The 13675-nt window shown below is 42.8% G+C and overlaps 1 protein-coding gene across 5 annotated transcripts in view; it reads right to left on the bottom strand.

The window, feature by feature from the left end:
- Positions 1 to 6456: 6456 nt before the first annotated feature.
- The window catches only part of LOC113030016 (pbx/knotted 1 homeobox 2), a 107009-nt gene continuing 99790 nt past the window's right edge, over positions 6457 to 13675 (bottom strand). For 4 of the 5 annotated variants that reach the window (XM_026181038.1, XM_026181039.1, XM_026181042.1 and 1 more), the window contains 4 exons: positions 12681 to 12800; positions 12467 to 12543; positions 10752 to 10930; positions 6459 to 9341 (listed from right to left, as the gene is read on the bottom strand). In XM_026181038.1, coding sequence (XP_026036823.1) covers positions 9079 to 9341; positions 10752 to 10930; positions 12467 to 12543; positions 12681 to 12800 — 639 coding nt within the window. In that variant the 3' untranslated portion in view covers positions 6459 to 9078. Of the gene's footprint in view, positions 9342 to 10751; positions 10931 to 12466; positions 12544 to 12680; positions 12801 to 13675 lie in introns of all 5 variants that reach the window. The other variant, XM_026181043.1, reaches the window with a different exon arrangement.

A 13675-nucleotide genomic window follows, 5' to 3' on the forward strand; every position in this document is an offset into this window, starting at 1 on the left:
TAAGGCAGAGTAAATCAATTTGTTGATCAATTATTAAGTCATGTACTAACAGAGACTTGGAGGAGAGAGACCTAATATTTAATAATCCACATTTCACTGTTTTACTCTTTGGTTCAGATGTGGATACTGTATTGTTCTTTCTTTGTAATTGTTTATGTTTAAGTTGTTTGTTGATGGTTTTTAGTTTGTTTTTTGTCTGTTTGGGAGCTGACACAGTCTCTATGGAGATGGGTTTTTGGGGGGGTAGCAGGAGGAGAGAAGCTGCAGAGAGGCGTGTAAGACTGCAACTCTGCTTCCTGGTCCCAACTCTGGGTAGTCATATTTTGGGGGGTTTAATAAATTTGTCCATATTTCTAGAAATGAGAGCTGCTCCATCCAAAGTGGGATGGATGCCGTCTCTCCTAACAAGACCAGGTTTCCTCCAGAAGGTTTGCCAATTATCTATGAAGCCCACATCGTTTCTGGGACACCACTCAGACAGACAGCAATTTAAGGAGAACGTGCGGCTAAACATGTCACTCCTGGTCTGATTGGGGAGGGGACCAGAGAAAACTACAGAGTCCGACATTGTTTTGGCAAAGTTGCACACCGATTCAATATTGATTTTAGTGACCTCCGATTGGCGTAACCGGGTGTCATTACTGCCGACGTGAATTATGATCTTACTGAATTTACGTTTACCCTTAGCCAGCAGTTTTAAATTTCCTTCAATGTCGCCTGCTCTGGCCCCTGGAAGACAATTGACTATGGTTGCCGGTGTATCTAGCTTCACATGTCTGAGAACAGAATCACCAATTACCAGAGTTTGACCCCCGGCGGGTGTGTCGCCGAGTGGGGAAAAACGGTTAGACACATGAACGGGTTGGTGGTGTACCTGGGGCTTCTGTTTAGGACTATGCTTCCTCCTCACCGTGACCCAGCCGCCCTCTTTCCCCAGCTGCTTGGGGTCTGCCGGGGAACAGCTAGCGGGGCCTACGCTATCTTCGGCTGCACCAGCTACAGGGGCCTGGCTAGCTATGGGTGAATGAAGGGTGCGAAGCCGAGTCTCCAATTCAGTAATCCTGGCCTCCAGCGCTGCAAATATGCTACATTTGTTACAGATATCATTACTGCTAAAGGAGGCCGAGGAGTAACTAAACATCTGACACAATGAGCAAGAAAGTGCAGGAGGGACAGGTGAAGTAGCCATGGTGCTAACGAGTCGGCTATGAGCTAAGCTAAGCTAGCGAAACAGTACAGAGACAGTGAGTGAATACTTTGGCTATAAATTAGGTAGTGAGTACACAGAAAGTGTGCTTCGGATGAAGCACGTGAAGATTATACTATGAAAGAAGAATGTATTTAAAAGTTGTTAATTAAATTGCTAAGCAAATAAGCTACTCAGAAACACCACTGTGTTTGAGCAGGAACAGGAAGTGATACTCTACCGCAGAGCGAGCGAACACCAAGTGACAGCGCCACCAAATCCAAGCTGGGACCTAGTTCCACTGAAGAGGGGGCTGAAAGCTGAAGGCTCTGCCTTCCATTCTACTTTTAACTATCCTAGGGACCACAACTAAGCCTACAGTCTGAGTGCTCTACTGGGGTGATACAGTGCTGTAGGGGCTTTAAGATAAGATGGGGCCTGAGGAGAAGGATTTTATATTTGATTCTGAATTTAATGGGGAGGCACTGAAGAGAAGCTAGTAGTAGTTGTTGTTGTTGTTGTCAGTAGCCTACAAATAATAAATACATGAACTAGTTTTTCAGACAAGGTAATTGTAATTTTAGAGGTATTGTGCAAATAGGATAAAGCAGCCCCACATATTTAGTATGCACACTGAATGACATATCCTAATCAGATAACATATTTCTAAGATTTATAAGGAGAAAATTAGAGGTCATCTGAAATTAGTTTTACACCAGATATAACAGGACGCACATCTTCCAAGAAGTTCAGCTTCATGTCTTGACATTTTCACAGAATATTGTCCCAAAAATCTTGTGAATAATCAAGATGTTGTTTTGGGTCATCAGTGGTTTTCTCCTAGGAACTCTCCCATGGATGACATTTTTACATGGTTTCTTTTGATTGTTGGATCATGATTCAACAATCATTCAAGTGAGGCCTGCAATTCTTTAGAAGTTGTTCTGGGTTCTTTGGTCAGCTCCTGGTTTTCAGTGTGTTCATGCAGTAATTTTGGTATGCCAGCTACTCGGCAGAAGGTCCACCCTTTCCCTGGCGGGTCGCGGAGTATGGGGGTGCCTACTGGGGTCAGCAGAGGAGCTGGCCCCAGGGAGGGGTCCCTTCTTTCCCTCCCCATCTCCAGCTGCCTCCCTCTTCCCGCTCCACCACAACAACCCACACATGCAGGGCCTTGGAGTAGGGGTGTGTCACCAGGGTGCAGAGGAGGCATCCCCCCTTCTGTCCCCTTCTGGCTGCCTCTGCCTCAATTTTATCCCACAACTTAGACATTCACATTACTCACACTCTCATTACACATACATATAGGATCTTGGGGGTGGGCACGATACACGGAATCCAAATTACCATCAGGGTGTACACCTCACCCCTGGCGTCGTTGCCCACCTCTCAATTTTAAATACACGTAGACATTGAGGGCTAGCAGGAGGGGCTATGCGCTTACCTGCTGCTCTCTGGCAGGTAGCTCCATGCCCTCCTGGGTTTTAAATGCACCTTAGAACACACATGCATCAACACTACAATGAGCGGGCGGAGGGAGGTTTGGAGTCTTCACACACCCCCGTTCTCTGCGGCCTGGTGGAGCGGGGGGGCTAGGAGGAGGAGTTGGCCGTCCGACTGGGGTCTGGAGTGTGGGGTCTCCCTGCTGCTGCAGAGTCAGGGCGGTCTGCTTCTCCCCACCGCAGGGAAAAGGGTAACACCACCTGGGTCTGGGTGCAGTTCCCCCCTCCAGGGGCAAGGGTACCTAGACCCGGTTCGTAGAGTACGCTTGAGGAGTGTGATTGTGTGTACAGCGTCTCTTTATGTCTGTCTCCACGTTGGTTGAGTGTGGAGTAAGTGCATATGAGAGCATGAGGGTGGGAATGGATGTTTGTATCTGTGTGTGCCTGTATGTCTGTGTCTATATGTCAGGTTGGGTATCAGACGCCACCTCTCTGGGGACATCTCAGGCCCTCCAAGGTTTGGAGGCCTATCTCCCCCCACCACTTCCCCTGCCGGTGGCGGACTCCCTCAGACATCGGTGCGTTGGTGGTTCTTTGTGTCCGGGGATGGGCGTCCAGGTACACACCGGCTCACTCCTTGGCGGCCGCTTATCGGGGCCTGGAGCCTGGGGCTCGCTCGGGCCACTCCGGAGGTAGGGTGCCCCCGGCCCCTCGGCCTGGGGCTCGGTCACTCAGGCACAGCTGGCTGCTGGCGGAGCTCACGGGCGCGTCACTGCAACCCCCCCTGGCTTCTGCTCCGCGGCTGCTGAGTGAGCCCTCATCTGGGACTCTCCTCAGCTCTTTCTGGGACAGTGGCGCGGCTGCCCCTCTGTTAGTCTTCCTTGGTCTCTTGTGTTCTGGGGGCCTCTGGATGTCTGGAGTTTTGATCTCCTCCATACCTGCTTCATGCCCTGAAGGACGTGGCAGTGGCTCCCCACACCCTCTAGATTGTTAGGGGGTTTCCCATGGCAAATTGGTCCTCGGTGAGGGAGCAGACAAAAAGCAAATCAGAAGACGCCTATGAGTAAAAAGTCTAGGGAACAGTTCATCCTGCCTGAATAGAGTTACTAGGGCTCTGCCCTGGAGCTGGGCCTTGGAAGGGTGCCCAAGGGCGAGTGCCTGGGCCCCTTTAGGCAATGGGGCCCAGGCTGGCGCAAGAAGAAGGAACATGGGCCCACGCTCCTGTAGTCCTGTAGGGGTCGAGTACAGTGTGTGCCAGGCGGCAGCCAAGGGGGAAGACCGTGGCAGGCTGATACTGGCTACTGAGGGTAGCGACTGGGATGTGGAATAATTCTGGGACCAGTCTCCTAGAGACTCCTGCATGTACATTCAGGAATGGTTCCGGTGGCTGTATGTTCTGGATACTCGGTGAAGAAAGGGGCTGAGTTGGATCAGGTGGTGGAGAAGGATGCTGGACAGACCTAGCTCACCTAAATGTATATTGAGGGTGCACTGGGAATGTCTGGTAGAGGCCTTGGTCTGTGAGATCTTCAACTCCCACCTTTAGCAGAGCTAAGACTGCATTTCATGGGAGAATGGGGACATTGAGTATGAATGGACCATTTTTACTCTGAGTCGTGGTCAAAAGCTGGTAGGTACCAACAGGCCAAGCGGAACGTGGCTTGAGCAGTGGCTGAAGCAAAAACTCGGGTGTGGGAGGAGTTTAAAGAGTCTATGGAAAAAGACTCTAGGACTGTGTCGATGAGTTTCTGGCAAACCCTCAGGTGACTCAGGAGGGGAAAGCGGTGTTTTACCTGCACAATGTATGGTACAGGTGGACTGTTGCTTACTTCAACTGAGGATATTGTCAGGCAGTGGAAGGAATACTTTGAAGACCTCGATCCCACTGACACGTCTTCTGTAGGGAAAGCAAAGTCTGGGGACAAAGGGGACAACACATCCATCACCGGCGATGAGGTCACTGAAGAAGTTAAATAACTCTTTGGTGTATGAGGTTTGCCCTGAGTTCCTAAAGGTGCTGGATGCTATAGCCTGTCAAGGTTGACACGCCTCTATAATGTTGCGTCGAGATAAAGGGCGGTATCTTATGGTTGGTGGTTCCCCTCTTCGCGAAGGGGGGCCAGAGGCGTGTGCTTCAACTACAAGAGGATCACACTCCTTAGTCTCCCCGCCCATTATTTGAACCTCAGATACAGGAGGGTAGGTGCAAAACACTGCATCAGCTCTTTACCCTCTTGAGGGTACTTGAGCATGAATGGGAGTTTGCCCAACTAGTCAACATGTGTTTTGTGGACTTCGACCATGTCAGTTGGAGAATTCTGTGAGAGATGCTTCGGGAGTATGGTGGTTGGTACCGACAGGTGTCTGTCAGGGCGGTTGCTCCGAGCCATTGGATCCTTATACAACTGTTGCAAGAGCTTGGTACACATAGGAAGTAATTAGCCACACTTGTTCCCGGTGGGTGTTGGACTCTGCCAGGACTGCCCTTTGTTCATAAAAATTATGAAGAATTGGTGACACAATTTGATGAACTTGGGTGGTCTCAGAATCTCACCTCTACAGAACCACATCATCTGCAAAAAGCACAAATCAGGTGGTGGCCTCCAGCTCACTGGAGTCATTCACAGCCGAGTGTGAAGCGGCAGAAATGAGATGGCACCTCCAAGTCTGAGGCCATGGTCCTCAGTGGGAAAAGGGTGGAGTGCCCACTCCAGGTTAGGGACAAGTTGCTGCCCTAGGAGTTTGTTGGGGTTTGCAAGTGGGGGGAGAGGGGACGGGGAGATTGTTAGATGGATTGGTGCTGTAGCTGCAGTGATGTGGATGCTGGACCTATCCATTATGGTAAAGAGAGGGCTGAAGGTAAAAGTGAAGCTCTTGACTTACCAGTAAATCTATGCCCTGGTCACCTATGGTCACCAGCTTTAGGTAGTGGCAAAAATAACGAGATTGTGGATACAAGAGGTGGAAATGAGCTTTCCCTGAAGGGTGGATGGGGGAGTTCAGCCATCTGGTAGGGGCTATAAGTAGAGCTGCTACTCCTTCCACATTGAAAGGAGCCAGTTAAGGTGGTCTGGCATCTGATATTCCATGCCATGTAAGGGAGGTGGCTAACAAATGCACCATTCTGTAGTTGGTATCTAAGCCATTCTTATTAATGATCTTACTGAAGAGGGAGGCCTATGCAGAACAACAGTGGGGGTAGAGCACTTCCTTGTTCCTTGTCATTTGATGGTGACTTGTGTTATTGGCTTGAAGTCCACCTCTAGTGTTGTTTGCCACATCCCAATTGAAATCCTGATACTCTAAGAGTCCTGTTGATTTTCTATACTTCTAAATTTTCCCGAATCCATGTATGTGCATTGAGTTGTAGTTGAGGCTTTCTTGTAGTCAATCTAGGCAGTGCACAGGTTGGTCAGTCTGGTCTTACAGTCTCAACCAACTGCTCACTCTACCAGTTGCTGATGTTTTGCTCCTCTTGCATTTCTGCCAATTCTCTTCTGTGTCCTGTATTAGTATTGACCCATGTGGCAGTTCAACTTAGCCACTATGATGGCTGACAGGAGCTTCCATGTTGTGCTGAGACAGGTCCCTTCTGGGGAACCTTAGGGATCAGGAATTTTGGGCTTTTGGTTAGCAAAGGCCCAACACTTAGCAGCTGGTTTATTTATCCATGGAGAAGGAGAATATGTAATTTACTCATTGGAAGGTTAGCAGTTCAATTCCTAGCTGCTCAAGTCTGTGTGCCAAATATCCTTGGGCAAGATACTAATCCACTACAAGAGAGTAGAAAAGTGCTATATAAGTGCTATATAAGAATCAGTCAATTTACCATTACACCCAGATTGGATGATTGATTTGCATATATGGACTGTTACAGGCTTCCACCACATATACATATAGGCAATACTTCTACTGTAGCTATATCCATCCATTCTATGATAAATTCAAATGAATCTATCTAGATTCTTACATTCACATTTGATTCCACTTGCTCTCAAATTGGTATTTGCACTGTTCAGAAAAGACCTCTGGCTATTGTACTCATCTAATGTGTTGCGCATGAACTCCATGCAGAATAATTATTGAACAAATGCTATAATGTCTGAAGCACTTTTTTATTAGACCACTTGTGTAAATATGGCTGTGTCTTCCCTCCCACATATTTCCTCTCCCATGCATTTTGACCATTGCTCCCTCAAAAAAAAAAAAAAGTCAAGTAGCTAATCATCTCACTACATGTTACCTCTGCTAAGTAGGTCCTATGTGACTGCTATAGTTCACATTTCTCGTGCCATAAAATATGGCTAAAGGTGGAGTAACAAAGGTGAACAATAACAGAGATTTAAGTGATGCAATTAGAGTTTGACCTTCTATGGTGAGGTTGAAAACAATGCAGGAAGGCAATTACATATATAAGCCATGTCAAAAAAAAAAAAAAAAAAAAAGCAATACAGTGATTTACTCAAAGAGGCCACAATTCAGGAGATTGTGGGTTTGTTTATGGTAGCTGGCTGAGAAGGTGGGCGAGCATTTGGGTGGGCATTTTCCAGCGAGTTAAATCACAGGCTTGAGATATAACGAGTGGGTGGAAGGCTATACATGATAGGACAGGCAAGTGGGAGAAGTTAACCAATAATTAGAATTTGTAATCTGAAAATTATTGTGAGGATGGTGAAGAAATGTTATACTCTCTTTTGTAAAAATGATTTACAGGTTATTGTATCGAAATATTAATGAATCAAACTGCCTCCCTCTATGAAAAGTCAGAGCCCTGCATGTGTTTGCTCAGCTCAAACAAATGCAGAACTTCCACGAGTCAAAATCAGTACCTTTACATGTTTAATTATTAAAAGTGATCTATTGAAACACAATAGATTATGACAACAACAAAGTTTACAAATGAAACAGAAATATTCCCCTAGTCTGTTGCTTGCTCTGGAAGATTCATTTAAAACTTTTTAAAAAGTTAAAAAAAAAAAGAAGAATAACAGGAAACATACTTCACAATGAACACTCAGAACATTCAATATAACAGTTTTTTTCTTTTTCTAGACATCTTCACATTAGAGATGAGTGATTCCATTTGTTTTAATACAAAACAGGGGGCTGAAATCGATTCACAGCTTCTTTAAAAGCCTTCACATAAAATGGAAAGATAGGTTACTACTGAGTCTCTTCCCTTTTTTATGTTTTTCTCAAAAATGTCTTCCATCAAAAAGAAGTCAGTGTCAGTACATGACATTTTTTTCCAAAGTCACTAGGCATCTCTGCGTGATTTCTCTCAGTGTTGAGTCTGTATGACCGGCACGCTCTTGATCTCTGACAGAACTGATCAAGGTCACAGAAATACGCAAGTAGTTTTCAAAGAGTTGGTGGTTGGAGTTAGGTACATATGTGCATGGCCACCTGCTTTTTCAACACCCTTATCCAGAAAATGTCATGGACAACATGAAGTCTGAAGCTACACACAAAAAATTGAATAAATATGCAAACCCTCAACACCAGAATACAAACATAGGAAAAATCCAATATACATACTATATGTGCAGTCAGTATACACTGGTTTAGTACAGCTGTTTTTGCTCATGGGGAGAGAGAAAATAAACCAAGAGTGTTGTAAAAGTCATGCGGCAGCAGTAAGTCAAGTGTTTTGCTCATGAGGAAGAAACATGTCAGATGAGAGTGCTGTTAAACCTGAGAACCTATGAGTCATTTAAAACGTGTGAATGATGTCCCAGAGTGGAAGCCAGCAGTCACTTCAACAAATATTTGAAATGTATTACACACACATCCTTTCCTTTATTTTGTCTTCTCACTCTTATTTTAGGAAGTGAAATGACACATTAGCTGCAAAGTGAAACTGTGGTCTGTCAATTGAAAATAAAGGGCACTTTCAGATGAAAAAAAAACTGATAAAAACGGCTGCAGCCCTTTTAGTAACTAATTTCAGATGACAAAATATTACATTCAATTAAGTAGTTGCTAAAACATACAGTCAAAAGAGATTTTCAGTTCTTTAATCCATGTAATGCTTTTCCTCATTGTTTGTTTCAAAAAAAGAAAAAAGAATCAGTTCCTGTAAAAGCACCAAACATCTTTAAATGCTGCTTTTAAACGTACTCAATTTCAAACCTATTAGTTCCTGTGTCATTCCTCTCCATAAATAACCAGAGCTATAAAAATGTGCTACTCTCCAGAAAGTTCATGAGTTCACTACATAGGAACATACTGTGTTAAAATGCAATAACACAATTCAGCATTAAACTAATATTTTTCCTATAAACATGATGGTCATTGTGTTTGATTAGAGTCTGTGGTAAAGAACTAATACGTGCGTAAATGCTCTCTAGAGTCACTCGGCATTAGAGGCGTACTATTTGAGTTTCAATGAGGCTGTATTAAATTCACAACTGAGATCAGCGTTCATAAAGTCTGTCAGTTGCCCCTGGCAGACTACTCCAGTTCCTCTCTGTGCTCCATGCTAAGATCTCTCCTTCCCACTCCCTGGCTGGACAGCTGCCTCCCCCTGTCATCTTCCTCCTCTCCATCCTCTTCCTCATCGTCCTCCTCTATGCCTTCCTCCTCCTCTTCCTCCTCCTCTTCATCCTCTTCCTCAGTGCCGTCCATTGAGTCATCGGCTCCGAGCATGGCTTGCTGCATGGCCAGGGTGGCTGAATCTGAGGATAGTGACTGGAGACTGTCCATACTCAGTGGGTCTGAAGCGAGGCCAGAAAGAGGGTAGGGAGAAGAGGGGTTATAATGTGACAGATACATTTAAAAAATAATAATGTAGGCAGAGGAAGATAGACCTTTTTATTTGTCTGTGCATGCTTCAGTATTATTTAGAAATTTCACTTAGCCAATATTCAGAGTGGCTACAGGGCCAGAGACTCAATTTTGGGAGCCACCTGAAAAAAACCATCCCATATGGAAAAGATATATATAAATCTTATAAAGTTTGTATCTGTCTTGTGTGAAACTTGTATGAAAAGCATACAAGAGTGACAACAGATATAAGATCCCTTGAAAAATTATATAAATGAAACTTGTATGTTTTGGATACTTCCTAAAACAATATCTGAAAGTAATGAGAAAGTGGCCACTTTCATGAGTAAATCATATAAGCCTTATATGATTCACTATATGAAGTAGGCCAAATCTTATGCAAGTCTTTTATAAGTTTTTTCTATTGCTTTTCCATATGGGATCCTACACACCAGTTTGATCAATTTTACCTTGCAAAACGTTACGTAGACTTTGTCTGCCACTGAAATTAATTCTTACCCTGCCTTTTATCTATATTTGCACTCCAGTAGGGAAGCTTTCTTTTACTTGTCTATACTCGTACCAGCTGCAGTACTGTGACAGGAGATAACAAATTGCATAAGTAACTGAGGTCTACAGCCTACCGTGTAGCAGTAAAAGAAAACTATTCCCAAGAGACTTGTTTGTACACATGAGTGCAGGCTGAGCTATTGATTGATTTAGGACACATTTTTAAAGAAACTGATAGTCTAAAAAAAATTAAACAAAAGAGTGGTAATAGTGCCATCTAGTGGTTTGGATTCAAGCAGACACGCTTTTAGTTTGTTTATTTTTTTGTACAATGTGTACAATTTTACCGTTTATCAATATTCCCTCCAAATTCAAGTACATATCATAGCTATAGTGATCACTGTAGGACAAACACATCATAGTCAAGCAAGCAAAATCACAGACATTAAATTTAGACTGTATCCCATAACAGCCACAGTTGACGGCTGCTGTGTTTCTGCTGTTTGTTTTTACTGTTTCTACTACTATAATTGATTGTGTATAAAAAATATTTTTCCAAACACTATATTTCAACTATATTTTAAGAGATGACATGTAAAAATTTAAATGTTCATGTATAGCTAGAAAGAGCTATTTGTGATCTTTAAATTACAAGTAAGCATCTATGGCTGGTAAATGGTAAATAGTTCTTATATGGCACTTTTCTACTCTCTTGGAGCACTCAAAGTGCTTTACAAAACAAAAATCAAGAAGACATTAAAGAAAAATTAAAAAGTAAAGGATTATTTAATGCCCAAAGAAAGCTGTTTGCTTTGCTTTGCTTTTCTTGGAAAATGTAACTGTTGGCATACTGTCTGAGTTGCTTCCTGTCTGAGATCTGTGCGTCTGCAATACACCAGCCACAATAGAGTCGGGCCAAAAGCGCTGTGTTGGACGATGCTGGGACTTCATCTTCTTCGCTTTAGGAGCTGGGTCAGGATTACTGGCATCTAACATAGGCTGAAGGATACGTCGACGAGCATTGATGAACCTGTGAAAATACCAAAGAAGTCATATTAGGAAAAGTAACACCTATGAATCCAACTTAATTACTCTGCATGTCTTTCACATATCTAATTAGTTCTACTAAACAGTACCGAGATTTAAGGAAGACATAAAATGAAAAACAAGTACACACAAAACTTTGAATATGACCATCAACACTTCAAAATGTTATCATTTGATTAAACCATACCCTAATGAAAAATTTTAATGCACTTTTATATCAAATTGTCTTTATTTATTTTTTTCTCTCTTTCTCTCTCTCTCTCTAAGGATAGACTGAAAGTCAGGACCCTCCACAGTACCATGGGAAGATAGAAGTGGCTGACACTGTGAAATTCTACTTGTGGAGAAAGCTGGACTGAAAGATAGCACTAATCATGGCAGCACAGGAACAAGCTCTAAGCACAAGATCCATAGAGGCTGGGGTCTATCACAGCAGAAAAGACCCCAGGTGGAGGTGTAAAGATGCTCCTGAGACAATTCTGGACATAACAGCAGGGTGTAAGATACTACTAGGTAGAGTATACATGAAATGCCATAACTAAGTGGCTGGCATTGTATAGTTGTACATTTGTGCTGAGTATGGTCTCCTCTATATCTCAGAAGGTTGAGCAAAGATCCTGTGGGATTTCCAGATACAGACACACTGGTAATGACAGCTGTAGTGATAGATATAGCGATGCCAAGTGGTAGCAGTATCAGGAAAAAGGAACACAAGAAACAAGAAGAGAGAGAGGGAGAGAGGGAGAGAGGGAGAGGTTGTTCCACATGTACTTGGTGTATACAACCAGGAGATGGTGCCACTGTATCAATGATGTACTCGGATATGCCAGCATAGTCAAGTTCAATTTAAAGCTTAACATTCATGCTCTGTAGAAGAAGGGCCAAAGTTTGTTCGATCTGATGTGCAGGCTGAGGTCTTTTAGTGTATGTAGGACCTTTTATGACACAGTGATTGCTACTCCAAGCTTTTATATGGTTGTCTGCTGGGGAGAAACAGTACATGGATTAAAACGCTGATGAAGAGAGCCAGTGCGCTAGACTCCACAGAGGAAGTGGGTGAGAGGAGGATGTTAGTCAAACTGATGTCTATTATGGACAACACTTCTAAAAGACTGTGGGGACCCTGAACAGGTCCCTCAGCAGTAGGACAGATCACTGTCACAGGTCCTTCATCCTGACAGCAGTCAGACTATATAATACCCACACAGGATAAATACTGTTTAAAAAATGCATATGTATACATTATCACTTCCACTGCATTTTAGCTATTTATATAAATGTGTGCATATAATAGCATTTTGGCTTTTTTGTACACTATTTTTCATTTATTTCAATTAATAATTTTCTAAAATATCTCTAAAATATCTTCACAAAACGAATTTCCCTTGCGTCGGATTAATAAAGCGTATATGTCTATGTCTAAAGAAAACTTTGTCTTACTTTTTTAAATAAAAATATGAAGCCGTGTTTTGCTTTTACACATGCAACATGAGGCCTTTTTGGGATTACAAAATCTTACCAGTTGTTTACTTGCAAGAGAGTCAGACTTGTTTGTGCTGCAATCTGTCTTTTCTCATCTTCTGTTGGATATGGGTGCTGCAAGAAGTAGGAAACGACATTTCAGTTTTCAAGCAGTTTCCAGCTGTTAAAATGGAATGTGCCGCACCATAATTATGTTAAACACTGAAAAGTCTTGCCCTCAAACACAGTGTAAATGTCTGCCTGCGTCTCACCATGAGATGCTGGAAGAGCCAGGAGCGCATGATGTTGGTGGCGTGTTTGGGCAGGACTCCCCTCTTATTCTTAGACTTCTTGTCTTCACTGTCCAACAAGGAGGACAGGTCCACATTTACCTTTATTCACAGACAACAGAAAGGAAAGAAAGAGGAAGAAAAGAAAAAAGGGAAAAGACCATAGGGCTTAGTTATTGTTGCCACGGAAACAAACTCAGACTACCAATTACCTTTTTTTTTTCCTATGGCAAGGGCAGAAACACCTCCTCAAGTGTCACCATGGTAACTGAATTTGAGTAATGATACTTAAAATATAAAGAAGCAGTACCCGTGACTAGTCTGTTATATGTGTGGTGCTTGGACTTTGAGTTTCACAGTTTGGCGTCGGTGAGCTAGAGTGACGCTGATGCAGAGTGGGCCTGTGTTTGCTTGGATTTTCATTGGTGTTGACCTGTAGTACACCAGCCTTTGTGTTCAGTGAGAAATCATTATTCAGATGTTACTGTTTGGAGTGTGAGTGCTGAAGGACGAGATGCTCTCAGACTATTGACAGTCTTTGACAGCCTGCATATGGATGTGTGTGAGTATGTGAGTTCATGTCTGGCTGAGACAACTAACTGCAAATATTTTTAACTGTTGTAAGAACATTTAGGTTTGCTATTTGGCGAAGAAATCATTTTTATCACAGTCATGCTTAAGATAAAGTTTGCACATGGCTTATTAGATAGTAAAGGGAAAACATCTAGTGATATTCTTCATTATTATGTTCTAATTAATGATAAATAATTCACTATTTCTAATTAAAGCATGACTTATATTGTTTTGTATTTTTTCTTTTTTTTTCCCCCGTGGTAATTTGGGCTTTTTAATAATTTCTTTGAACTGTTTTATTTTTTTTTATTTTTATTTTTTTAGGATGATTGCACAGCATATAAAAAACAAGTATTCAATATTTAGGCTCAAACATTTACATACATTCACTTAAATCTTAAAAA

This window comes from Astatotilapia calliptera, chromosome 10 (genome assembly GCF_900246225.1).
Source record: "Astatotilapia calliptera chromosome 10, fAstCal1.2, whole genome shotgun sequence".
Classification (NCBI taxonomy): Eukaryota; Metazoa; Chordata; class Actinopteri; order Cichliformes; family Cichlidae; genus Astatotilapia; species Astatotilapia calliptera.